Genomic DNA, 25,607 nt, shown 5'->3' on the forward strand with positions numbered 1-25,607 from the left:
GCCCGCCAAACAAACTTCAAAGCGAAAGATAAAAAAAAAATGAATTGATTTCTTGTTTTCACAGACACCCATCCGTCTTGCCCGAGTAAGTGACAAGTTGTTCACCCTCCTCAGTCTCCTCCGTTCATCGACCTCGGACCGAGAGCGTAGTGCCATGGGATGCTGCGGAGGAGACGAGGACGACGACCTCGTCAAGCAACTCCTCCCCCCGGACTCCGACCCCGGCGCTAACCCTAGTCCTGATCCCCTACTCGCCTCCTCTTCGGAGGTGCTTTCCCCCATGAACTCCAACTTCTCGGCCCTCGCCTCCAGGGACCTCCTCCGGGCTATCCTCGAGCTCCTGCCGCCCGCCGACCTCGCTCGGTCGGCGTGCGTCTGCCGGCTGTGGCGCGCCGTCGCCTCGGAGCGGGAGATGCTGGAGAGGGCCTTCAGGGCGCCCTGGAAGGTGCGGCGGGTCCTCGGTGAGCCGTCGTCCTCCGCCTTCTGGCACCACCTTAGTCTCGACCGTTTCGCCATCTCCCACCGGCTGCGTCGCGGCGACACTGTTGCCAGCCTCGCCCTCAGGTATTCCGTCCAGGTACACGCTCTTTGGCTCTTCTTCCGTAGATTCTTTTTGGTTCTGTGGATGAATTGATTAGTTATAACCTTCACCACATAGAATCGGGCAACAGAAAGAGGATGCTTTTTCCTCCATTGATGGTGGGTTAATCTCTGCCCTAATCGCGTAGTGATGCATAACCCTTTTTGGGGTTCTGGGGTTTCGTTCAAAAATCGTGCCTTTAGTTCGGTTAATTGATATGCGACCCAAGCTAAAACTATCTTCCAACTCCTCGACTGTTTTCCGAAATTTTCTCTTCCGCGTTTCACTGTCTTTGCTTTCATCCACCTCAAACGCTCCCCCATTGTACTTGTTGGATTGGCATGAGTTATACTATTTGATTAAATGGAAGGTGGCATAATTGTATTGGATGCATATCTTTTACTTAACAAAGTTCTGAGATTTGAAAAGGCGTTTGAAGTGGATGATCAATAACCAAAATTGCAGGAGCAATTTTAGTCAACTATTATGATTAAACTTTCGAAGGATGCTTCTTCAGTAACTCAGTGATCTTATAGGAAAGGACTACATAGTAAATGGGCCTCTTATAAGAGGCATCAAAGATTTAATTTTCGTGGAATCAGTATATGCTCGTAATGTATCAGCATGGTGGGTACCAATCAGTAATGTTTGTCGACACGAGTTCTATATGAGGCTGAAGTACTAATCTTGGTCTTCGTGGAACCTTCTTGATATTTTGTTGGCATGTTTATCAGAATTTACGTCACGAGGACACATAAATTTAAGGCTACAAGATGATTATAAGCCTTTATCACGTGCCATCTGGTGAAGATGAAACTGGTGGCTAAATGGTGGAAGGGTTGTTACTGTTCAAGGCTGGTTATGATGTAATTACTTAAGGTCATATATTGGATGGGAAATATGTATAAGGATTTTGCAAGTCAGATGTAGCATATGACATTCAAAACTGCATGAGCTTTGGCCAAAATTATGTGTATGTGAGGATCACCATTTTATAACTACCAAGTGATGTTGGCTTCAAGTCTTGAAAAAAAAACTCCTAAGGCAGAATTTTCTTATTATTTTTTTTCATTAAGCAATTCACTTAGTTATAAAGCAAAGTAGCAAACAACATGATTGGGTTTGTAAAATTGCTTCCCGGTTATTACTCCTAGTAGCAGAACCTCGTTTTGCAGGTTTGTCCTTTTAAGCCTGCCGAAGTCCTTTATCTTGAAACTCAGCCTCTGCGAGTAGAATAAATATGGTAGCAGTTACAGGATTGAGTTGAATATCAAGCAAATGTAAACTAGTAGTAGGACCTCAGACCAAATTCTTTTACTTAACAGAATATTTATGAGAAGGCTATTTATAGTGATCAAAAGCAGTAGCATTTCAGCATGCTGAAAAGTACTACACTCTGTTTCCTTCTGAAATAGTTTTCCAAACATTCCCCAGGATGAATCTGGTTGATAACCTGTGCCTTGCCATGGACCTGAATATCATTATGTTGACCATTGACAGGGAGTTACTACACTGCCACAGAGTTGTTTTATTTTTGGCATAGCCACTATAATGTATAATTGTGTGGCTCTTATTTGCAATTTCTTAGAGTACAGACAGTAAAGAGGAATTATCCGATACTTACTGTAGATGTAGTAAAAGCATGACAAGAGGTTTCTGGCTGTAGCACTGACTCTACTCTTATTATATTCACGGAATTGTCTGTTTGACTGTGGTTTCATTTCAAACATGTTGTTTCATTATCTTATGTGTTTTTGGTTTCGATCATTTCCAACAATGTAAACATGGCACGATAACATGACTTGAACCCAATATGATACTGGACAAAATTATTTGATCTAAAATCAACATGATACGAACACATGTAACAGAAAACGACACAATAAGGCCAATTTAAAAATTAATCTAGTTACTACAATTTTTTGCTTAATTGAATAATTTTGGAAGTAAACCCACTTGACATGGACTTAGACACGATCACGACTTCACATGACCCACTGAATCCCCATAAACCAAAAGGTTCCAGCAATTAATCAAATAATGCTTCTTCATAATCTCTGCATAGGGTGGCGGTCATATCAGTGATATATATGTATATGTTCTCATGAATATTTAGATAAATAGATATACTCAGAGAGTTGATCTAGACAAGATGCTATTTTTTATATCCGTTATTTGGTACAGTTAATGTAATTTTCTCATAGTTATCTGTTTATTTTCTGTCTAAAAGGCATTCCTCTCTCTCAAGGTCCAACATTTTGCCTTTCTTTAGTCATTGATCGATCCCCTCCTCCCTTATGGCCCATCTTGGTTTCATGATGACATTCAATGAATTTGCTTGTGTTTGTAGGTTATGGGCATCAAACGATTAAATAATATGATGAGCGACCATGGGATTTACTCAAGAGAGAGACTACTGATCCCTATTGGCAAACCAGAGCTTCTTCTTAACAGCACCTGCTATGTCGAGATGGATGAACATGCACAAAGAGAAGTTGCAGTGCTGTATTTGGACGGCGGTCCTGATGGAAAAACCTGCAATCCAACAAACAGGGCAATTACAGAGAGAGGCAAAAGGAAGATACTCAATTCCGTGAAACGCAGTCTGCAAGTGGATTATGGAACTGCAGAATTCTACCTGTCTGTCTGGAATGGTGATCCAAGGGCCGCTATGTCGCAGTTCACCGAGGACCTTAGGTGGGAGCAACAGACCATGAGGCCTCGTTTGTTCGGTTGAAAAGGGAACAGAGTGGGGTGAAGTTGATGTGCTCCATTTCCTGCTTGTTCTCGTCTTTATCGAGTTCCGAGTCTATTGTCTGAAATGTTTCAATGCAGAATCCACATTTCTTTGATTGTGAAAGAGACTAAAATCTTCCACAGATGTGAACTTAATATTATGTCATAATAGCATCAAGTTATTGGATGGAAGTGGTTTAAATGTCATGAGCCCCACTGACCATTTATTCCTTTACAATACGCAGCCGACGCATACATGGACAGGCAAAGAGGATGTGCGTCGCGTCAGCGACACAAAGGAAACGATATAATACAGCAGTATGTGCAATAAGAACGCCCACTGACGACCGTAGCTTGCAGCAGAAAAGCTATGGTGATGGGGCGAGGTGGCGTGGTGACGGCGACTAAGCCCCGACTGGGGAGGTCGGTCTGATGGAATCCAAGTCACTCCTCGTTGCTGTCGCCCCATGATCTCCACCTCTTTCCATTTCCAGCCCTCGCCAGATTTCTGGTACGACCTGCTTCAACCTGGAGATGCTATCCAACAAGTAATCTGCTTCCTTCGTCTTCACACGCTTCCCGACCTTGCAATGCAAGTGAATATAAGCAGACAATGGAGGAAGACAGTTATCCTCGTCTCCTACACATGGTCTGAACATAATGGTCTTTAAGGTATGCAGAGGCTTACCAAAGCAGTGCGAAGACCCGCTGCTTTTCCTGCGGCGATGTTCCTCTCGCTGTCGTCTACGAAGAGCTGATGCAAAAGTGACGTGAAGACATACGTCGAACTTGCTTGTCGGTAGACGTAATTGGATAGAAACAGAGCCTTAAAAAAGAGTAACACGCAGTCCTACCGTGCGATGGGGGCCAAAGCCAGCAAGCCGTACGGCCATCTCCATTGCCGGAGCAGAGGGCTTGAGGATCACCTCTGGAGTCGCCACGGCCGGCAATGGCGGAGAGCTGTTGGCTCCTATCTCGTCCCCGAAGAGGTGGGGATTCATCGTCTCGAAGCAAATGATACGCCGGAAGCACCCTTCCTCGATGCCCAACCTCTGCAGCGCCCTCCTCGCGTGCTGCCTGTCCGAGTTCGTAAACAGCTGCAGCAGTATCCAAAGCAAATCGATCGATCGATCGATCGTCAACAACTTCACATTTGGAATTCAAACTCCGATATCGAACACGTACGATCTTGGTCTGGGGAATGCCGAGGAGAAGCTCCCGCAGCTCCGCGTCAGGCTTGATCAGCTCGTAGGGCAACCTTCCATGAACGTAGCTGAAGCCAACAAGGAAAGAAGTCAAGAACAAGATCATATCTACTGGTGTAACTTTGCTGATGTTGAATCGGAACAGACCTGTGGTACTCATCGGGGTGCACGTCATAACCGAGGGCCTGAAAGAAGACGAACAAACAGAAACAATTAACAGGCTCCTGCCATGATCAAGAAGTAGGCTTTACTGATGTACGAAGGTAGTCAGGGCAATACAATGAGGCCTGCGAGGGAGCTGCCGTAGGATCGAAAGAGCTCGACGCGGAGGGAGAAGGCTCTCTCTGCCGATATCCCGCATTTGACGGCAAGAAACTCTGTCGATTCACACATGGTCAGACATCTCGATCGGATCATGCGAAGCAAAATGTGTAGCCGAGATCGATACCTTCGATGTTCTTCCTGCAAGCTTGCGCGATGCCAATGGTAGAAGAGTACAAGGTGTCATCAAGATCTGTGTCAAAGAAGGCGATCCTTTCTATTAGAAGCGTGGCAGGCAGATGCACACGGAGCAAGAGTTCAAATGGCGAGATTTACCCAATAACAGGCAATCGAAAGGGGAGTTGAGGCCACGAAGCGCCATCACCACGAAAGAAAGTCGACAGGAAGGCAAGCTGCGGATGTTGGACTGGCGAGAAGGAAGAAGAGAGGAAGCAGAGGTGCACAGAGGCGAGGCGAGGGTTTAAAGGCGCCATGGCGTCGAAGTTGGTGGCTTCGGACGCGATAAGCTCGGATTAGGATATTTTCTTGCTTTGATTTGGACAGATTTGTTGACGGCGGATGCGGTCATAATATAATCAACCGACATCGTGATCTTATCGTAGCTGACTCATAGCACGCCTGAAACACGTGTGACAATCGCCTTACCACCGCGTTTGTATTTTTTTTCTCCATCAATCATCTTTTGTCCAAATGAAAAAAATAATAATATTATTTATTATTTATTATTGTTTGACGACAGCAAGTTATGTGCACCTGACGTAGGAGATTCATAAGAGACTTCATAAAGTATCATCTGTTTGTGATATAGGTTGTGACACGGTGGATGCTTTGTCGATACTGGTATCAATCACATCATCGATCATTATATTACTGGTATCAAATCAAAATACCTTCTTCACTTACTCGACATCTCAAACCCATTTGATTAATATGATATATCACCAATGTTACCCCGGATGATCTTACGGAATTGGCTACATTATACGAACTGAAAGTTACCTTAGTCGACCATTATTCTATGTTTTTTGAATTCGTCACTGATTTATGGTACTTATGATCAGATAAAATATCTAATTGTAATAATCTTGAATCTGATAATCTCATCCCTCACTATAATAATGTTTCTCATGTGTACTTCCTTCGATACAATTGTACTTGTATAAATTTGACTTAAAAGATAGAATCTTCCGAGTAAGAATTAACTTAAGAATCAGAAGAGTTTTACATTAGACTACTAATCATCTACGTAGCAAAAGAGGATCCGAAATAATATTCAAGTTAGATGGAAGAAAAATAATTATGATTTATGTAGCTTCAGAAAATTTAAATAAAAGTCGTAATCACAAAGACTCGAAGTATTAATGTATCAAAAGTCGCTAATGAACAGAAAATAAAATCCTTAAATTTCTTAAATATATTTTCGTTATCATGCAAAATTGATATACAAAATTTATAAAACTAAAAATTATATATATGAAAAATTATGTTATCTAAGAAGATCGTATATCCTCGAATCCTTATATATTTGTAGGAGAGGGTGAAGGAGATCAAGCATCCTCCTATCTAGCGGTAATCCACATAGTAAGACTATGACAATGTTCCTAAAATCTTCAATCCTACTATTTGAGGAGGAGGAGAACAGAAAAGAATAAGAGACGATAACCAAAAACCTCTAGCCTATGGGTATTTGGTTTCTTCCTATTTATAAAGGTCTCATGTTAACTTAAACCTAATGGATCTTACCCTATTGGGTATTGGATCTCCATCCAACTACCTAAGCATCTTAGATTAGTGGATCTCTATTTAATAATCTCTCATTGGCTCTTATAAGATCCAATAATTCATGGACTTATTAAATATCCAATGAGATAGGGGCTCTAGTGGATATCTCATATCCGAACCTCTACTCGTCGTAACGTCTACCATATGTGTGTGATCCTCTGGGCCCAATATATGAGCTGGTTGTTAGTCGTACATGTCAGAATTCCTTCTATTAGTCATACATGTCAGAACTCGACTTATCGATTGTGGACATACTATGCCACTACATCGTAATCCTCAAACGATACAGGAGAATCCAATCCATTGGATTTATTTGTCCTTAGTTATCATGTATCTATAGTCCCTCATCCATCTAATACGCCAAAAATCGTATACCGGATATTGTACTTTTAGGCTCATATTGTTTCTTCTCGAGTCTTAATCTAATCGGATTCTCTCGGAAAACTCTTTCTCTCTTAATCCGAACGACCCTACCCAAGGATTTGTTTGAGTAAGAACACATGAAATATTCCTCTCATGACACCGAGCGCAAATGATCCTCTATCGACACTCAATAACCCTCGTAAGGTTGGTTACCACTCCCGATAACTAGATGTGCTAGATCTGGAACCTCTAAACCTATAAGTCCGGTATCAATAAGTGAAGTGCTCATGTAGGACATCCTTGGTGTTTCAAGTTTAAGAACTAGATACACACCACCGGGACAACGAAATCGTTGTCTGACAATAAGGAATCATCAACCATCCAGCATTCTGTGAGCGGATCAATCAGTAAAGTCATTCTCCAATAAGCACATGCATTATATCCCTATTGTCCTCGTACGAGCAGCTATGATATCAACTGCATCCATCATATGGACGGATATATAATATATCAATTTATCCGATTATTATGATGTCTCTCTTGAGTAAACCTATTATCAAAATTATGACGAGTCTATCTCATTATTATGAATGCGTATTAAGTCATAAATTTCATCACTCACGATTAACTTAAACAGCACATCCACCTACTACTAATTACAAATTAGCGTGATGTCTCTCGGTCGCCATCCATTATCAATGACCGCATAGGACAGAAATACCACTACTTTTTTTAATATGCCACTTCACACGAAGGATTGTGATAGCATATGTCACGCAAAGATGTGACGGGAATGAGCATAAGATGATGATGAAGCATGATATGTAATCATCTCTTCCACCAATAACGAAAGCAGCAGAGAAGTGTATACATGTTTGTTTCTATGACCATCAACCGTGCTCGCACAAGAAGCGGCATATAAGATTGTTACCGGTACTGTAATTTCATGCACAAATTATTTTGATCACTATATTGAAAATATTAACATGTGTGAGATGAAAGAAGATAAAAAGTAATAAGATTTGAGGGATGCAACATCATCAGCTAATAATAGCGATATGGCTAAAAGACCGTAGAAGCCTCAAACATGGTGGAGTGATAAGTCCATTAAGATGTGTTTATTGGGCACATCTTGGTAAGTTGGATCCTTTGTATGTCCCTTAATTGAGTACTAACACCGACTCTGCCATAATGAGATATCTCCTTTAGAGAAAGAACAGATGTGCAACAAAAATAAATAATAATAAATAAATAAATAAATCATAGGTAAGGTTGCTAATTATCTTAGCACTTAATGGGGGTAATTTAGAGCTAACTTTTGTTTATCTTATACTCTTTCCTCAACTTTTTGGATCAGTAGACCTGACACAAATAAACCACATATATTAACATCGAGTTATATGTTTCAGTACTGATACTTGATTGAACCTATAAATATCCATATGTCTACACTGGTCATAAAAACCTTGCTCCTTGAGAATGACAAAGAAACTAATATGTTAGGTTTAGGTGGCTGATACATCTACTTGCAGGCGTGTTCACCAAAGAGATACAGGAAGCCTTTCATCATGGATTTCCATTTTGACATCTGCACCTCGCTGCAGAGTTCTTGGCAGCCTAAATAAGGTTGACATCAAGCATGTGAGGTGTTCTGGTTGTGCCATTTGATAATGAGGCCAATGTCCGCACATCACATGGATCTGTTTCATCTTTATCGAGAGAACCTTTCTCTTTATCTCAGTTCCACAAGGATTACCATCACTCCATGCTTCCCGTTGAAGCTCATGAGCTAGGGAAGGAGATCCACTGTGTTGTTCGTCATTGCACAAGGAAGTGCTTATAGAAAGGAAGAACATGACCTCCAGTTAGCATAATAGCTTCTTCACACTCTATTAGACTCACCATAAATTGTGTAATCTGATAACAATTATTCACCACAAGATAGCAACATTATCTTTACATGAAATCTACGAACATTTAAACTATTAGTAGACCGACGTTGTGATTGACAATAGTGTTACTGATATTGTAGCGTGTAAGAGAAAATTAGTTCAGTAGTTGAGATGTTGCATCCTCTGATGACGGATGTTGATGGCATTGCATCGCTGCTGCTGCCGCTGCTGGTTGTTGAGGTGAGGGGAGATGATGGAGATGAGGCCGCCGAGTGGGGGGCGCATCTTGGCGCGGTACACCATCTCGTCGTAGGGACGCCGGTAGAACCTGAGGTATGGGAGGAAGGACTCACGCTCCCGCTCCCCTCGGCTCGGCACCACCTGGCCCTCCTTCCTGAACGAGAACAGCGTCGCGGGTGACTGCAAGAACGACGGCCTCGGCGTCCTCGGCGGCTGCTGATGCTGGCGAGGCTGTTTAGGCAGAGGGAAGGAACAAGGAGTCGAGGGTATGCTGCGGCAGGCGGCCGCGTAGGCGATGCCGGCCCGCGGCATGGACCGGGCGGCCGGGGAGGCGAAGGAGAAGGACCGGGCGTTGAGCGGGGAGGCGCCGATGAGGGAGGGGCTGGCGGTGGGCGCCACCGCGCGCGGGGCGGTGGTGGTGGTGGTGGACAGGTACCACGGTTTGAGGGAGTCGAAGTGGGAGACGGTGAATGAGAAGCGGGAAGACGTGGAGCCGCCAACCTTGGTGGTTGTGGTGGCAGCCACGGCCGGGTCGAACCGGAGCGACGCCGTCCTCGTCGGGTAAGCCGCAAAGGCAGCGTCGTCGAGCGAGTCGTCGAAGTCCAGGGACGCCACCGCCGCCGCGACCGCAGATAAATCCACGAAGGGACGAACGCCCTGCCCACCCATCACCAGAAAACCGCAACAGAGACTTAACACCATGCTCTATGGCTTCATCAATCAGCAAGCGTATCCATCACATACCTTCCAAAGATAAGAGAAAAGGGAAGGGGGATCGATGACGAATGCCTTGTGGAGGCGACCAGGGTAGTACTCGGAAATGATCTTGAGAGTGCCCACGAACAAGTTGAGGAATGCCGACGCTGACTTGAAAAACCCTGTACAAACTCTAGCTTAGATTGACAGTGTCGTAGTCTCAAAGATTCGTACACGACAGGTCGAAATTACGGAGTTGCTGGCGTCGTTTAGAATACTGTTCGACTAAGGAAGCCGTGTAGAGAGGCCCAACCGTGCCAGAGAACAAGAACCCTCCACTCATCTCTGTACAGGTCCACTAGACATGGCGGGAAGTGGGGTTCTAATGGACTAGGTCAGTGCCTGCAGCTGGCTGCTAGCTAAAATATGTTGATCGGTAGACACAGCTCGGTGCTGCTGCAGCAGTCCTGCAACGGTGGGGCTCTTTTGACCTTGGAGGCCACTGACAGAGCCACTGGCATCCACTCGCGGACGGACGACAAACTCAGCAGAGGAACAAACCTATTCTATGTGCACTAAGTGCCGACACATTAAAGCGAAGCATACGGTATTCTCCGTCAACACCTGCGCTTGTTTCTGAAAATAAGTATATACTCATGTAGATAAAGAACATACTGGCATCGAAGAGAACGACGAACTGGTCTACGAATCTGGACATGGATGAGATCGCCACTTCCAGCGTGAAGACCAGCAAGCGCACAAACCTGCAGCCATGGGAAAACCAGGCTTAAGAAACGAATCAAAGACGATCAAGGAGAACTACAGCAGAGATGAGATCTCACGATTTCTGAGTGTGTGTTTTGGGGTAATCTTGCCTGATGCGGAAGACCTGTAACAATGGATCCAGTGAGTCTGTGAAGTGCTGCAGTTGCAGATTAAAGAAGAAGAAGAAGAAGAAGAAGAAGATGGTGTCAAAAGTAACACAGTACCATAACCGGCCTGGCTTCGTCGTCGTGACCAGCCACATATGCTAAACCGCTGCCCAGCTCTTCGGAGAACTCATCGGCAATTAAATGATCTGCTTTTTGAGTCCAAAGAAAACGAAGTATCGGTTAGTCCAAAAGCAAAAAGAGACAACTGCTACATAGAAAGTTGTGTTGCTTCAAATGAGGAGCACTAAAGAAGTAGATGCCCGGAAAAATGTCATTTCAAGAGACGAACGAGCCGGTTATAGGATGAACACACGAAACAGACAAAAAGGGTTCGAAATTAATGTGTTTGAATCAAGTAAAGAGAAGCTTTCAGCCCCACAAGAAACAGAAGAAAAAGGAAAAGGAAGACTAGAAGATGAACACACAGAAATTTAGCATCGGTTCTGGGAAATGAACGAGAGAGAGAGAGAGAGAGAAGCTACCAGTTCCGATGCTCTCTCTCCAAGAAAGAGCGGTTCTGAGCTGCTTGGCCGCCTTCTTCACGTTATTTCCTTTGGCTATCAGAAACCGTTCGACACAGGCATCGTTGCAGAACTTCTCCTGCCACAACAAAAACAGCAGCGAGATATAACTGTGCTTTCAGTAAGGAGTAGAAGAAAGAGGAAAGAAGAAGATCATTAGGACATGAAACCTGCTTCACCGTGACAGGAGCTTGCTTCTTCAACATCTTGAGGACTGACTCGATCCGTTCTCTGTCCTTGGGCCCTTTCATCTCCGTCCCCATCGTGGCACCGGCAAAAGCAGGCAGAGAAACCCAGCCAAACAACAGCAAGCCGACAGCTTCCCACTAATCTTCCATCAGGCAACTCCTAGAGCTGAAGTGGCGTGGGTGAGTGAGAGAGAGAGAAGAGGACGACGGTCTTTATAGTAGACGAGGAACTAACGGAAGCCGTTACGACAGTCGTTTCCGCCCGATCCGATCAAAGCAGCTCGCTGACGGCACCGAGAAACACGTTATGGCTAACGCCCCGGCCCACTATTACTTGACTTGGCCCGCTTTATTTCTCGTTAGTCTTGATGATGATGATCTTAACGATCCAATCACTTCATCGGACGGCTGGGATCGTTCCGCGGCTGCCGACGCACGCAACCATCGCGGTGGATTGGGTGGGCCATGGCATCTAAGGGCTTATGATTAACGTTAGCGGAGACATCTCTCGCTCGTGATGATGGGCCCACAGCGGGTTGTAATCTTCTTCGCCGTCCTTTTCGGTTCCACATACATCACGCCCCACGCATGATCCAATAGAAACGTGACACGGTAGATCACGGATCGACTTCTGTTCCTCGACGAATAAATATATATATTGGTGCAGCGTGACCGTACGATCATGATTGGACGGACGTGATGGCAACAGGGGAACCGGCTCCCGCGCGTCGCGGTGAGGAAGACAAGATAACAAGTCCACGAGACATTCCCAAGATGTTCGAGCCTGAGGCCATTTCTTTATCCTCCTCTTCTCCGTTCTCGCACCGTCGCCTCAGGGCGAAGAAACAAGCGCCGTGGAAACCCATGTCAAGGAGCGGTTGTCCGCAAGCGAGAAAACTGCGTCATCCAAACCCCATTCTTATTCACATTTCACCAGCCCCCAAAAGGCCGAAGTCAAAACTGCAGGCCAACCCGGTTCAGAATCCTCAGGTACGTTGGCACTCTGTCATGGGGGAAAAGTGAGGGGTCGTCCCCAACCAGAAGGAAGAATGGTTCTTGTACAGTTCCAGTGTGAGGGAGGACGTATACAAAGTATACTTGGTTCGACGTTCCCGAGGATTGGGATTGAGCTCGCAAAAAAAGAGAAGAAAGGAACGCGGTGTCAGCTGGATCGTAGCGGGCGTTTGGTTCTTTTGTAGGGATTGGGATGGCGAGGGATTCTCTCCTCTGTGTCCGTGTAGAGGTGTGCAGTGTACTAAACAAGTGTATGTTACGGATGCATACACCGTTTTGAATGCAGAGGAGGGCTCGCGGACTCCTCTGTGTCAAAAGAGTGAGTGTGACCTTTTCCTTCTTTTTCTATATCGATATGGTCACCTAATCCATGGTGTTCAAAATTTGAAATCTTGCAGTGGGGAAGAACACAGGAGAGAGAGAGAGAGAGAGAGAGAGAGAGGTGTGCACGGCCCACGTTATTAGGGGAATCATTAGATTCCATGGAGGTGCTTCCTTTTCCCCCATTTCGAATGACAAGACGAGGGAGAAAATAAATGGTTATGAGTAATCCCAGCATCATCATCACCATTACAACGAGCCTGCGCGATTAGCTCCATCATCCCACCAGCCTTTACCGGGATTTACGAGCCTTTTCAGAGAGAGAAAGAGAGAGTCCGCCCCCATCACATCATGACTCTGTTGCTGCTAATGGTCAGAGCATGCAGCCCAGCTGCTGTGTCTCTCACGATTCCACTGCTGTTGCATGCTGGTCAGCACTAAGCAGACAGAGCGGAGCTTCGCGTGCACGAGTCTTGGTTGACCTAAGGATTGACGAAAGCTGCTCCCAGAGTCGCTCACCCTCCCCCTGAGCGCAGCTTTCTCTGTGTTGCTCCATTGTCTTTGACCGTATGAAACCTTTGGGGAAAGAATTGTCTTCGACACCAAATGCAGTGGCTTTCAAACAAACACTAGTTTGTGCTTCCCGAGGAAGTCTTTATCTTATATATATATATATATATATATATATATATATATATATATATATATATATATATATATGTGTCAACTACGAATCTGCGATTAGTCTACTTGGTTTGAATCTGAGCATCTGATTAAGATTTGATTACTGAAACATACTGCACACAGTTGTTTTTTGTGATCTGCAGTAAACAAAGCTTCTGAGCATTGAAACCAAGTGAACAAATCTGATACAAAGAGAAAAGACAGCAGCATGCGGTCCTCACCATGACAAGAAAAAGACTGCAACAAGTTCATATAAAAACTGCATGTCCCAGCTGGAGTTTGGGTGTTCCATTCGAGTACGGTGCTTCACAGACAGAAGAGTTCACAGGCCGTGGGGATTACATACCGGCATGATCCAACTCATTGTGGTGGTTTCAGCTCTCACTCGGGCTGCGGATTGTATCTCCCTGTTGTCTCATCTCTTGTCTTTTACCACTTAGGACTCATCGTTTTGTCCTCCTTTTCCCACCCTTCAGTGCACAGTGGATGAGTCCCAGTGTCCCCTCCTGCAGCATGGAAGAACTCTCTGGTGTTTCTTTTCATTTGTTGGGTTAATTAAACTCTATTAAAATGAATGCATTAAAATATGTCAGAATTGGAAATGCATTTTGACTGATGAACACCACTAAAAGGCACCAGTCCAATCATCTCACAGTTGCTGCTGCAGCTTGCCAAATAATTGCTGCAGTTACTGTAAGCTATCATTCAGTCATCGATGCAAATTGCCGTATAATTATTAGTCAGTGCATCTGATGCATATCACAACAGTGTTCCTCTATCTTATATTATGCACTCGATTAGTTTATAATGCAGTAGTAGATGAGTATCTCCACCAGCAATATAATGATGTCTATCAAATGAAATATTTTAGGGCGAACAAGACATCATGCCATGCCAAAATCGTATTTTAGTTTGCCCCACCACAGCTCAGCCTAGAAAAATGGTGCTTGAGAAGCTGCCAAAGTGATCTTTCAGGAACAAGAGCATGTCTAACCATAAGCTAAAAGAATGACAGATACATCACATAAACAGGACAATAAAGCATGTTGTGGCATCATCAAATCTAGCAAGAAGGCACTAGTTTTGCTATGATTGCCTGTGGCAAAACTTGGCATCAGTGGGAATTATTGCTCTTGACTGCTGTGTCTTGTCTCAGAGCACTGAGCTAAAGCTTTTTATATGGGAGTGTATCTCAAACAAAGAAAGAGCCATGTTTCACTTGTCCACCTCTATCTAATAGCTTTCAGCAAGTTCCCAAGCTTTCGCCAACATGGTAGTTGGCACATCAGTGACACAGAAACTAAAACAGGAGTCAGACAAACTACTAGCTGAAGAAAAAAAGATGAAAAGCTATCATCAAGCAGAGTGTTTTGGATGAACCCAAACAAAATTTCAAGTGACAGAGTTGAGAACAAAATAACCCCTAGTGGAAGGTAGATGAGGTGACTGGTGAGATGTAACATCAGTGCTAGGCTTGGAATGTGATGATAGACTATTCTTAGTGCTTGTTTCAGACCATTCTGATGCAAAAAGTTTTCAATGATGTGCATGGTCTACCGACAAATCTCACTGCCTCTTCTTTGCTTGTCCCCTTTATCCATCAAGACTTGTGCCTGTTGTTGGCTTCCCTGAGGGTATGGGATGGCATCTGACTCTTAATAGAGTACTAGTGGCATAAGCAGTCAATTTTACAAATCATATTAAGAAAATATTCATGTGGTATGTGATGATTGAAAAGAAGACTTAAAGAATATTATTAAGTGTTGAAAGTGTAGAATGACATATATTATGTTTTGCTCACAACTTAATAAGTTTAAGCTTCTCTCTCTCTCTGTATATATAAACCATCTTTGATCTATTTACTATTATGGAGTAGACAATAGAGGTTTGCTAGATCTAGGTCGAACTACCAAATAGAAGGCCCTCTCAAGATCATTATGAACTTATAAAGGATTGCACCTTTAGCTTTAAGCAATTTGGGCCTCTTAGCAAGGTCAATTACTTGTGAACACTATTATAAGATATGAATTTAGATGTGGGAGATTGTGACACTCTAATAATATCACATCAAAATATTTCAAAAGATATGCCTGTATATATAGAGTTGATGATTTGATTCTAATGCTTTTCACTCATATTTTTGGGCCTTGTTATCAGACACTTACTAATAAATGAGAGACCATTGAAGCACACACATATATATATGGTTTAACCCACATTGGTGTCTAATCTCATGTATATTAATCCTCTTGTCAGTTGAGACTTTATTATGAATCTCATGTATATGAATCCATAAAGGAGCAGAAGAAAAGAAATTTGCTGCAGTGTGCAAAATCAAGATGGGATCAAAAAGACAGTTTGGTAACAGTGAAAAGATCCAACAGTTTCGATGTCATTTCCATTACACTCATTACAAGTGAAGTCAGACCTATGGAGGAGAATTCGAAGAATGAACAAATAGATACAGGTTGTATTTGTTAGAATTTAGAAGATTGACATCCACTTCAGTCATCATCTTCCTCATGATTCCACTGAAGCGGTTCCTGTCCGTGTATACTTGGCCTTTTCTGTGTCAAGGTAGTGTGCCGAACTGTGGCATGTCATTCCATACCGGCCATGGAGTTCCATTCCATATGCCGGTGTTGCTGTTGCCATTGTTAGTTGTCATCGTACTCATTGTGGTGTCGGTCGTGATGGTGGTGATGGGCATGGTAGGGGAAGACTCGACGAACCATGGTGGTGAAGTGTGGTGGCCGCTACCGGCACAACACTTTGTGGAGGCGTGGCCCTCCAAACCTTCGTCTTTGGATCTCTCCACCGCCTCGAAAGAGATGGGATCCTGTTGGTTCTCCAGAAAGGGAGGTGGGAAAGCGGACGTGCTGCTGCTGTCTTTGTGGGCTTGCCCTCCGTAGAACATAGCCAACCTCTGTTGCTGAAGTTTCCAATGGAGATCTTGGTTTATGGAGCTCAAGGACTCGATGGAAGAGGCAATGCTACTGTTCGTGTGGCCGCTCCCTGCAGACGAAGAGCAGCCGCCTGCGTCGCTGTAAACCCCCACAGCAGAAACTGGATAGTTGTAGCCCAGCATGGGGGTAGCAGCTGTGCCAGATGAAGAAGACATCGTTAATGCATTGGGTGAGGAGATGACGTCTCCCAAGGACATGCACTGGTTGCTGCTGAGCACCCCAGAAGTGCTCAGAGAATGGAGGCCGGAGAATGGTCGAACACCGATTTGGAAGTCGGCGGCAAGAGAAGGCAGCGAGTTGAGGAACTTGAGCCCATCGCCGGACTCGGGGATTCGGGGCATGGGATCGAGCGACAGGCGCGAGGTGGACGATTTGGATCGCTTGTTCTTGCGGCAGCCGCCCCCCACGGGCACGTTGCGGAGGGCGCCGCCTTTGGTCCAGTAGCGGCGGCACGTCTTGCAGTAGTGCCGGGGCTGCGCCAGGCTGTAGTTGTTGTAGTAGCAGAACTTGGTGTTGGAGGAGTCGCAGCGCGGGCACTTCAAACTTTGCTCGGGGTGGCGCAACTCCGAAGCGGTGGCGGTGCTCTTGCAGCCTCCGGATGCGTGAGACTCGTCGCCCATTGTCGCCCGCCTCCCTTTCTTTCCCAGTGGGAAGGGGAGGTGACTTGGTCTTAAATAACGGGTGGGAAGCGTTGAATACAGCGGGGGAATGGAAGTGGGAAGAAGGTGTTGGATGAGTTGTGTCAGCTTTCCTGCGGCGGAGGCAAGGGAGGGAGCCCTACTCATAGGTTTCATGCATGGGATGGACAGGTAAAAGCGACGTCCTTTGATCCAAGCTTGTGATTGTCATCAAGTTGTTGTAGCAGAGTGCAATGGACATATGGCTTGGATTCCATGTATATGAGACACAGAAAACTGCAAGCATATACTAAGGGAGCAAAAGGAGAGAGAGAGAGAGAGAGAGACACACAACTGTGAGAAAGATCGAAGACAAAATTAGCAGAGGAAAAGGAGAGAGAGAGAGAGAGAGAGAGAGAGAGAGACACACACACACACAACTGAGAGAAAGATTGAAGACAAAATTAGCAGATTCTTCACTCTGCATGCACGCATGCAGGGGTACGTAGTTGATAAAGAAATAGTGTCCTTTATTCAATAATGGTGATAACAAAGTGTAACGTACGAAGATGAAGGGTGTCCTTTTTTTCTCATCATAGTGTGTGATATATGTAGCGTGGTTTTGTCCCTCGGGAATCATTAATATGGCCGTGTCACGTATATGATGGTAGGTTTGGCGGCCATTAATAAGGATGGGGGTAAATGTAGAAGAGGCGATAGAGTACAGAGAACAACTAAGAACAGATGGGCACGCATGAGCCGCGGTGGGGAGGGTCGGAGCGTGGTGGTTTGGTTGGGACAAGACAAGGAAATGTGGCTCGTGACCGGGAGGACCGGATTCCCGTGACCGATGAACTAAATCGGAGCCAACTCCCAACCCGTCCTTGTCAACCTCACCCACCTTGCGCGTCACGTGCTGTCTCTTCCCTCCCTGCGGCGTCACGTGAGTCGAGATCCATCGATGCCAGGTAACACGCACGCAAGGAGAACCTTGCGCATCCCGTTTCAAGCCTTACTGCTGATACGTAGTGGGCTTAAGCTTTCAGCCTATCATCACAACCACCGAGTATATCGATGAAATCAGATCTCATTTTATCATATGATTAGAACATGTATGATGGTTCGATCTTGCATATTTTGATTCCTTATCAGATCATTGGAATGAAAGGATCTTGAGAAGGGCCATGGAACTTGGCATGCCATCTCCTGCATCACCCTGTTAGCTAGCTGACTTCCAAATAATCGAAGCAAACTTCTGGAGGAACATTTTTTATTCTTTGAATGCCCAAATCATCATCAATTTTGTGAAAGGAACATTCTTTGGTTTTTTTGCTACCTACCATCTCACACATTAGATTTTTTGCAAAGAGAATTAATATGATAGATTTCAAACACATGTAGAGAACTCAATTTCAAACAGTCCTTTTATCTGACATTTAATTATATATATATATATATATATATATATATATATATATTCTTTTTAATTAAAAAAAAAAGTATAACTCCTAGTTTATTACATATTCATCAGAATATATATATATATATATATATATATATATATATATTAGTGGGATATTTAGTGTTTATTTTAGCCTAAGAAAGCAACTAGCAAACACATCCTTTATCTACAAGTCGTCCATCAACTTCATATTCCAGTACAATAACAAAAGACTTCCACTCACAGGGGTCTCAAAAGTGGGTAGTCCTCGAGAAGCTCCCTTTCTGAAAGCGTGTCATTCTCATTTTGGGGTGTCCATAGCACCTCCACAGCCTACATAAAACATTCAACAATAGTAAAACATGAAGAATCTTTTCTCGACATTATTATTATTATTATTATTATTATTATTATTAGGAAATATTATGAATGTAGATCTGGATGATACCAGTGTTTTGCTAGAAGGTATAGAACCGAGCTTCTGCAGTGCCTCTTTCAAATCCCCACTTCCATTTATGACAGGAAGTTTGTATACACCCTCGGCAGCCACCAGAATTGTGACCTGTATCGGCAATGTGGAGGAGTAACACTAATCACCAAGTGGATGAGATATATGAAATGTAATCAGATGAAGACTAACAAAATTGTTAGACTAAATAAGCAGCACAAACCAAGCATTCAGAAGAAAATTTGATTCTAGTGATATGAAGGCACATTCTTCGGCATGTCTGGACGACATTGATAATACTTGCACTAATACCTCACTTTTTAAATATAAAGACAGCTACAGTTCCATATTAGTCTTTCATAAATAGTGTTATTCTTTGCTATATCATCAGGGGATACTCTCTGTTCATTTCATACTATGATGGTAAAAAGACAAAAAGGTTCATAGATATATGACTGGATGAGATCAGTGTGTGGAGATGGATAATGTAGACAATAAATTAACTTCATGAGGCCAGAAAGGAATTCAGCACTTATCTCAAAGGCCAAAAACTGAAATCAAGGAACTGCACATACCACAATGTACTCATTGCTGAAACTTCTGAATGTTTGGTTGCCTGTCTTTTGTCTTCTAATGTTGTTCACGTTCACAAGTGTCTCTTCATCAAATTTACCTCGCTCTTCAATTGAAAGTTGATTGAAACGTTTCTCACCATCTTCTATACTACGTTTCACATCCACCTTCCAGGTTTCAAAATGTAATCATATGCTTAGGGGTTATACCAAATAAACTAATGTAAGCAAACAAGAAATTTCAAAGAATCTTGACAGAAACCTATATTTCTCGAGCTTCGAGAATCAGAATCATTGCGGTCAATTTATTTTCAAGAGAACAACATCTAACCATGGTGTAATATCTGTCCATAATTACTTATATAAAGTTTTGATAAGGACTTTTTACTTTTTAGTCCTTAGTAAACAGAAATATTCATCTTTATGTCAAAAACACAACAAAACAGCTACAATCTGATAAACGTATATGCAAAGGCATGATAAAAAATTCTGAAGTCAATTAAAGATAGATAAGCAGAACAACATGATGATTTTTTGCAGTTAGCAACCACTGATTTGTTCAATTAATGATCCAGTTAGTTAGACTACGACTTACAGAAGAGTAAGCAGATATGCAGCAATCCGGACGACGGAGCAAAGCCAGTGTTGTCTCTATAACACATGAAAGGAATAGTGTCAAAGAAGTAGTAAAATTCAGTGATAAAATCTAAGTATAAAAATTCATTCATGAAGCTATATTTCTCCTCTAAGGCCAACCAACCACAAGTAATAAATTGATCTAGGTTGACCTAGATCCTAATAGCTCTCACTTAAGCACATTTGTATAACAGATATTGAAATTTTAGTTAAATATTGAGATTCAGGCACAGGTGGTTGAGATCGTTCTCCAAAGAAAGATGTAGGATTCTAGATTTTGCAGAATTACCTGCAGATTACCATACAATACTGTGCAACAATTTCACAAGCTTGACTTAGGATTTTGAGTTCGACAAAAGTCATGGTCCACTAGCGGTCATGGTACCATTTACAATGAGATTTTAAGAATAAGTTTGAAACTTGAGTTCAGATCAACTAGAATCAGGATACCATTTGCAATGTGATGTCCAGAGACTTCCTTAAACCTTGGTTTGTCTAGCATGACCATAGTATACGTGGGTATAATGCTTAACAAAATCAATCACGTGTTATAGGAAAAGATGAAATTATTTGTACTAAGAAGACTAAAATATGAATATTGTTCATTCTTCCAACTTGTTAATGGATTATATGTTCAGTCTAATAAATGACATAACATTGTAAATATGCATTTAGTATAATATTGATCACCATTCCATCAAAGTAACTCGGATTTTTATAACTAATTCAAAAGGAAACCATAAAATGGTGGGTTCAGTAGAAGTGTAGAACTGTCTAAAGTTCCTAGAGAAACAAGCCTTTTTTGAAAGGAAGCATAAATTATGCAGTCTCAAACAGAAAATTACAAACTAAAAGAAGTAACGATGCAAGCATGTGAAAACAACAAGATCCATCAAATCATAGGTTATAGTAACTAGGCGAAAGGAAAATTTTTGTAATGTTACCTGTCAAAATGTAATTCAATCCCTCTGGAGTAGATGTGTCTGCAGCTTCAGCAATTTGATCAAGATCTTTCTGAAATGATCGAGCAATGCCCAATAGGCCAACCTGAAAAGTAAACGAACATGTAACTCATGCAAAGTGCAATTAGGTTTTTTGTGAAAGAATGGAACATCCGATGAAGAAAACCACAACGACAGTATAGTCTTTTTCATGTATCATGTCAAAAATCATAATAAGATTTACATTTCCATCCAGTGGCAAATAGCAAAAATACTCGGCGCCATCAAAATTTGCAATTCAACAGTTAAAGAAAAGGAAAAGTGTCAGATAATTACTTTTATTGTGTATTTAAGCAACATATTACGTCACCAATTTGTGGAGAAATTCCATAACTCTCCCTTTGAGGTAAACAAATTAAAAAGTTAAAAACCAGCATGTACTAGTAGCTAAATCTTCCTAGCAAAAATAACTGATAATCGGTCTGTAGCATCCATATGCTCGAATCCAATACATTTTTTGGGGCTCAATATTATCACTAGTATACAAATAATGCCAGAAAGAAACAGAAACGAGTAATTGGAAATATGAGATTATTAAAACTTACATGTCTAGAGAACCACTAACTTCAAACCATAAAACGATTACAGAACAATGATCAATGAGGCTGAAAACTTTCAACGGAATGACAAATAAAAAAAAGAAATAACTCATGTTTTCAAGCAAAAACCTTCACCTTCCTAGTACACACTAGTCACAAAAATAAAAACCAAAGACAAAAGGATTGCCTAATCAAAGAAAAAATTGTAGAACAAAACCAATGTGCCTAGCACTTGACATACAGATGGTATTCAATTTTTGCAACCAAAGGATTATCATGCAATATGAATGAGAAATATACTGACGTGAAATATCTCAACTGAGACGATACAGATGAGAGAACTAGTATCAAGAATGGGCAATGCACATTAGTGCAGGTATGCAATCATTATACACTCATAACATCCTCAATCATTTCAAATTTTCTTAGCCTAGTCTTGATTTACCCCTTAAACCTCCTTCCTCTTGCAACTCTCCATACTTCTTACATCATCATGATCGTTCTCTACTTATTACTATCAATAATTACAATGTGATTTATAGAAGCAAAATTGTTGCTATTATTTAGGAGAAGAAATGGCCCATACATCAAAACACCCTCTTTAGTCTTTACTCACTCTCCCCCACTAAATTTGAAAATCGATTGAACAAAAGTAGGATATCAATACCTGTCTGATTGATATTCCACACCCAGATTGAGCAAGAAGTACGAACACAACGATCATTTTCAACATTTGAGTATGTATATGTTCTGTGAATAGGCCAATTAATCAGCTCAAGAAAGATGGAGCCCAACAATAAAATTCCAATAAGAACATAAGAGGAAGGAAGGAAAACAAATGTGTAGACCACCAGAAGCACAATTGCTGATGCGTTCTTGCTTAAAGCTGTCAGAAGCAAAAGTAAAGAAATCCAACTCATGATTGCCTTAAACTACCATAACACTAATTATTCTAAGCCTATGAGAGAGCTATATATCTAAGGGGAAATTTGTAATAGAGATGAAGAGGAGCTTATTTACGTAGGAATACCAAAGAAAACGATTTGCCCGTACCTGCAGCTTGATGACACTGGTCTTCTGCGTGGCCGTGAGGACGCTCCCATCGTCCGCCCGGTCCGAGAGGAACCCCGAGAGCAAAATGACCGCTGCAAACCCCATCATGAGAAGGAAGAACCCCGACCCCGCCCCGAAACCCACCCCAAATGCCGGTCCCGCGTAGAACCCCCCTCCGAACGGCGAGGGCGCGTAGTAGGGCGCAGAGTACGAGAATCTCGAGCTGGGAGGAGCCGAGTAACTCCAGGAAGAGGAAGAGTGCGACCGGGAGGGCGATGAGGAGAAGGCCTTCCCGCCCATGCGCCCCCCGGACGCCGCGAGGGCGCCGTGGGAATCGGCGGTGAGGAGGAACCCGATCAAGATGATAGCGGCCGCGGGCTTCTTGAGTCTATCCAAGGTCTCGAGAACGGCTCGCAGCGCCGCGTCCAGGGGGCGTCTCTTCTGCTCGTCGCCGGCGGCGGCGGATGGCGGCCTGGGAGAGCATCCGAGGGCGAACCTGATGGGCTTCCGAGATCTAATGAGAGGGAATTGCGGTAGAGGAGGTTGAAGGATAGGATTCCATCGGAGGAGGCGCTGAGGCCTGCACTTGGGCGGCTCTCTAAAGACGGAGATGGTTTCTAAGAGCGAAGCGGAAACCATTAGGCCACCGATTCCCTATTGCGCTTCTGGAGTTTTCGGTGACGGAGATAAGATTTGAAGCTCAAAGACAGTATGTCGTTGGAGGAGGAAGAGGAGGAAAAATCCCCAGGCCTGCGGCTGGAATTGGAGGAAGAGACCGGGAGGCTTACGCGAGGAACATGACACGTCTAAGGGACGACGCTTGAGAACCGGACCGGAATTGGAGACGCATTCTCGAATCGTGACCGGTTCGAGTTCCGCTTCTTCACTTGCCAATGTAATAAGACGGTTGTTTTTAGCCGGGTCCGAAAAGAGCCGACCGGACATTGGTCGAACTTCGAAGCGGTGCCGGTCCAAGGTGCGGGGCCCGCGCGGGTCCCATCGTGGAGAAGATAGCTCTTTGCACGAGATGATTGGAGCAGGGATGCCGTGGAGATTGCGTCGGACCCCATGGAGCCGTCGGATTTCCTATTTTAATTATGATAGGGATGTTGTCCACGTAACAATAGAAATCAATTTAAAAAAATTATCGATAAACTACAATAGAAATCTAATATATATATATATATATATATATATATATATATATATATATATATGTTTTTATAAAATGTTCCTATTTCTTAAAATGTGATCTCATACTCAAAATAATATCATGTGGAAAGAGAGAACACAATCATCACGAACACAGGCAGTATGATAAAACTATGATATTGATATTAATCATCAATAAGGATTGACACCGTCGGAACACATGACACGTAAACAAACGACGACAATGGCAACTTTATTGGCGAGAATGCTCCTCGTCGAGCGACGGCCATCATTTCCCCCCGGGCACCAACTTGGAGAGGTCGGTGCCGTCGGGGAGGGTGGTGGGCACGACGCAGGCCTGGACGCACATGTTGGCGCAGGCCGCGTTTCTCTCCTGGCCGTTGGCGCAGCGATTGTAGCAGTCGGGGAAGCATAAGGCGTCCGCTGCGGGCGCCGTCGACGCCACGAGCATGGCGACGAGGAGAAGGGCAACCACGGCCATCTTGGTCTCCGCCATTGTCCCTACGGCAAAGTGGAACTCGAGGTTGGATGTTGTCGAGTAGGGCCGACGGGCGAAGACTGCTGATGGACGTATGCTTTTGGTGCGAGGAAGGAGGAGGCAAGGGGTGGTCTTCTTATAGGGTGGCTGACGGAGGTGGCGATGAAGCAGCGGGTTTTGGGGTAACCAAATTGACCGGGTCGAGTGGCTTCTGATGCGTTCACAGCATTTATATCTCTCTCGGAAGGAGCAGTTAGGCATCCGCCGCGAAAGGCGAAGCCATTAATAAAACAGATGTGAAGCTTCTTCGATGATGAGCTAATAAATAACATGCTGCAAGGATTAGGATTTAATAGCACCACCGAGCATAGAATGATATGATCGAAATGGAGCTATCATGGTTGTCTTTGAAAAGCATCATCATTCATTCTCTGATGATGTGATGCAAACAAGGAATTGCTTTTGTTTTCAAACTCTATATATGTACAAAATGTGACTTTGAATTAAGTATGACTTCTTTAAAGACTATATATATTGAGTCAGAAGATCGTGATAACACCACGTCAAGAAAACACTCGAAACTAAAATCCATGAGACTTCAAAATATTTGCGTGCATGTTCATTAAAATACATAAAATGGACTGTGTAGAAGAAAATTCAATCGAATTAAAGAACCTTTAAGTCATTGGATCGATGGTGTGATCAAACAGATATGTTTTAGTTAAAAGAAAATTTTAAAATATATAAAATACCTCAAAATCATATATAGTATTTTTATATTTATATAATAATATAAGTCATTTTTTTTAAAAAAAAATATATGATTTCCTTAGAAAAGCTTCTTCTTTATTTTATTTTTTTCAGATATATATATCTATTTTTTTATAGTCTTGTAAATTATCTTATCTTTCCTTTCGTATTTGTTACGATCAACATCATATGTCATTCCTTCCTTTTAGTCATCTCCCTCCCTCTTTTTTTTTTTTCCCTCTTCTCTCTCGTTGCTAGCATCATCTATCATCTCCTTATTTATTCTTTTCTTCCCTTCTTCTTTTCATGTTGTCTCTTTTCTCCCCCTCCGTTACGGTAAAGGAGGCTAAAGGAAGTATTATATAGAAAAAAAATAAAAAATAAGAGTATTTTTTAAGAAATAAAAATATGGGACTTTTTTTTAAAAAAAATAAATCATCTAAAAAATATTAATAAAAAGAAAAAATTTAAATCATACACAAAATACTATAAAATGG

At 42.9% G+C, this 25,607-nt stretch overlaps 5 protein-coding genes across 6 annotated transcripts; 1 reads left to right on the forward strand and 4 right to left on the reverse strand.

Moving 5' to 3' along the window:
* Positions 1-58: 58 nt before the first annotated feature.
* On the forward strand, positions 59-3,503 carry LOC135618002 (F-box protein At1g55000-like). Its single transcript, XM_065118903.1, has 2 exons — positions 59-577; positions 2,931-3,503. The coding sequence occupies exons 1-2, from the start codon at positions 155-157 to the stop codon at positions 3,315-3,317; spliced, it is 810 nt and encodes a 269-aa protein (XP_064974975.1). The 5' UTR covers positions 59-154; the 3' UTR covers positions 3,318-3,503.
* Positions 3,504-3,509: 6 nt separating this feature from the next.
* On the reverse strand, positions 3,510-5,276 carry LOC103993065 (uncharacterized). Its single transcript, XM_009412995.3, has 8 exons — positions 5,119-5,276; positions 4,970-5,035; positions 4,801-4,898; positions 4,669-4,706; positions 4,502-4,589; positions 4,171-4,413; positions 4,005-4,070; positions 3,510-3,900 (listed from the first exon to the last, which is right to left on the reverse strand). The coding sequence occupies exons 1-8, from the start codon at positions 5,162-5,164 to the stop codon at positions 3,721-3,723; spliced, it is 825 nt and encodes a 274-aa protein (XP_009411270.2). The 5' UTR covers positions 5,165-5,276; the 3' UTR covers positions 3,510-3,720.
* A 3,537-nt stretch (positions 5,277-8,813) lies between these two features.
* Positions 8,814-11,595, reverse strand: LOC103993063 (uncharacterized). Of its 2 annotated transcripts, none has more exons than XM_009412994.3 (7): positions 11,400-11,595; positions 11,191-11,308; positions 10,766-10,854; positions 10,619-10,665; positions 10,452-10,540; positions 9,825-9,958; positions 8,814-9,737 (listed from the first exon to the last, which is right to left on the reverse strand). In XM_009412994.3, the coding sequence occupies exons 1-7, from the start codon at positions 11,490-11,492 to the stop codon at positions 9,000-9,002; spliced, it is 1,308 nt and encodes a 435-aa protein (XP_009411269.2). In that variant the 5' UTR covers positions 11,493-11,595; the 3' UTR covers positions 8,814-8,999. The 2 variants fall into 2 exon arrangements, with proteins under 2 accessions (XP_009411269.2, XP_009411268.2); XM_009412993.3 differs by having other exon boundaries at positions 10,766-10,857.
* A 4,209-nt stretch (positions 11,596-15,804) lies between these two features.
* LOC103993115 (dof zinc finger protein DOF5.7-like) lies at positions 15,805-17,073 on the reverse strand. Its single transcript, XM_009413068.3, has one exon. It carries the CDS (start codon positions 17,020-17,022, stop codon positions 16,009-16,011), a length of 1,014 nt encoding a protein of 337 aa, XP_009411343.2. The 5' UTR covers positions 17,023-17,073; the 3' UTR covers positions 15,805-16,008.
* Positions 17,074-18,628: 1,555 nt separating this feature from the next.
* LOC103993062 (FLUCTUATING-LIGHT-ACCLIMATION protein 1, chloroplastic) lies at positions 18,629-23,493 on the reverse strand. The gene is made up of 6 exons (XM_009412991.3): positions 22,710-23,493; positions 21,061-21,163; positions 20,076-20,131; positions 19,484-19,648; positions 18,909-19,022; positions 18,629-18,793 (listed from the first exon to the last, which is right to left on the reverse strand). The coding sequence occupies exons 1-6, from the start codon at positions 23,346-23,348 to the stop codon at positions 18,701-18,703; spliced, it is 1,170 nt and encodes a 389-aa protein (XP_009411266.1). The 5' UTR covers positions 23,349-23,493; the 3' UTR covers positions 18,629-18,700.
* Between the last annotated feature and the right edge of the window lie 2,114 nt (positions 23,494-25,607).

This window comes from Musa acuminata, chromosome BXJ2-7, assembly GCF_036884655.1.
Source record: "Musa acuminata AAA Group cultivar baxijiao chromosome BXJ2-7, Cavendish_Baxijiao_AAA, whole genome shotgun sequence".
Classification (NCBI taxonomy): domain Eukaryota; kingdom Viridiplantae; phylum Streptophyta; class Magnoliopsida; order Zingiberales; family Musaceae; genus Musa; species Musa acuminata.

What these genes read in the sequence shown, in the direction of transcription:
- LOC135618002 (XM_065118903.1), top strand. Translation starts at nt 155, where the DNA reads ATGGGATGCTGCGGAGGAGACGAGGACGACGACCTCGTCAAGCAACTC. An exon ending in CCCTCAGGTATTCCGTCCAG is followed by an intron (nt 578 to 2,930) that starts GTACACGCTCTT and finishes TTGTGTTTGTAG; the next exon opens with GTTATGGGCATCAAACGATT.
- LOC103993065 (XM_009412995.3), bottom strand. Translation starts at nt 5,164, where the DNA reads ATGGCGCTTCGTGGCCTCAACTCCCCTTTCGATTGCCTGTTATTGG. An exon ending in TTGCAGGAAGAACATCGAAG is followed by an intron (nt 4,899 to 4,969) that starts GTATCGATCTCG and finishes GTGAATCGACAG; the next exon opens with AGTTTCTTGCCGTCAAATGC. An exon ending in GCTTTGGCCCCCATCGCACG is followed by an intron (nt 4,071 to 4,170) that starts GTAGGACTGCGT and finishes CTTTTGCATCAG; the next exon opens with CTCTTCGTAGACGACAGCGA.
- LOC103993063 (XM_009412993.3), bottom strand. Translation starts at nt 11,492, where the DNA reads ATGGGGACGGAGATGAAAGGGCCCAAGGACAGAGAACGGATCGAGTCA. An exon ending in CTCCTGTCACGGTGAAGCAG is followed by an intron (nt 11,309 to 11,399) that starts GTTTCATGTCCT and finishes TTGTTGTGGCAG; the next exon opens with GAGAAGTTCTGCAACGATGC. An exon ending in GAGAGAGAGCATCGGAACTG is followed by an intron (nt 10,858 to 11,190) that starts GTAGCTTCTCTC and finishes GGACTCAAAAAG; the next exon opens with CAGATCATTTAATTGCCGAT.
- LOC103993115 (XM_009413068.3), bottom strand. Translation starts at nt 17,022, where the DNA reads ATGGGCGACGAGTCTCACGCATCCGGAGGCTGCAAGAGCACCGCCACC.
- LOC103993062 (XM_009412991.3), bottom strand. Translation starts at nt 23,348, where the DNA reads ATGGTTTCCGCTTCGCTCTTAGAAACCATCTCCGTCTTTAGAGAGCCG. An exon ending in ATTGAATTACATTTTGACAG is followed by an intron (nt 20,132 to 21,060) that starts GTAACATTACAA and finishes CATGTGTTATAG; the next exon opens with AGACAACACTGGCTTTGCTC. An exon ending in GCATATCTGCTTACTCTTCT is followed by an intron (nt 19,649 to 20,075) that starts GTAAGTCGTAGT and finishes GAAACCTGGAAG; the next exon opens with GTGGATGTGAAACGTAGTAT.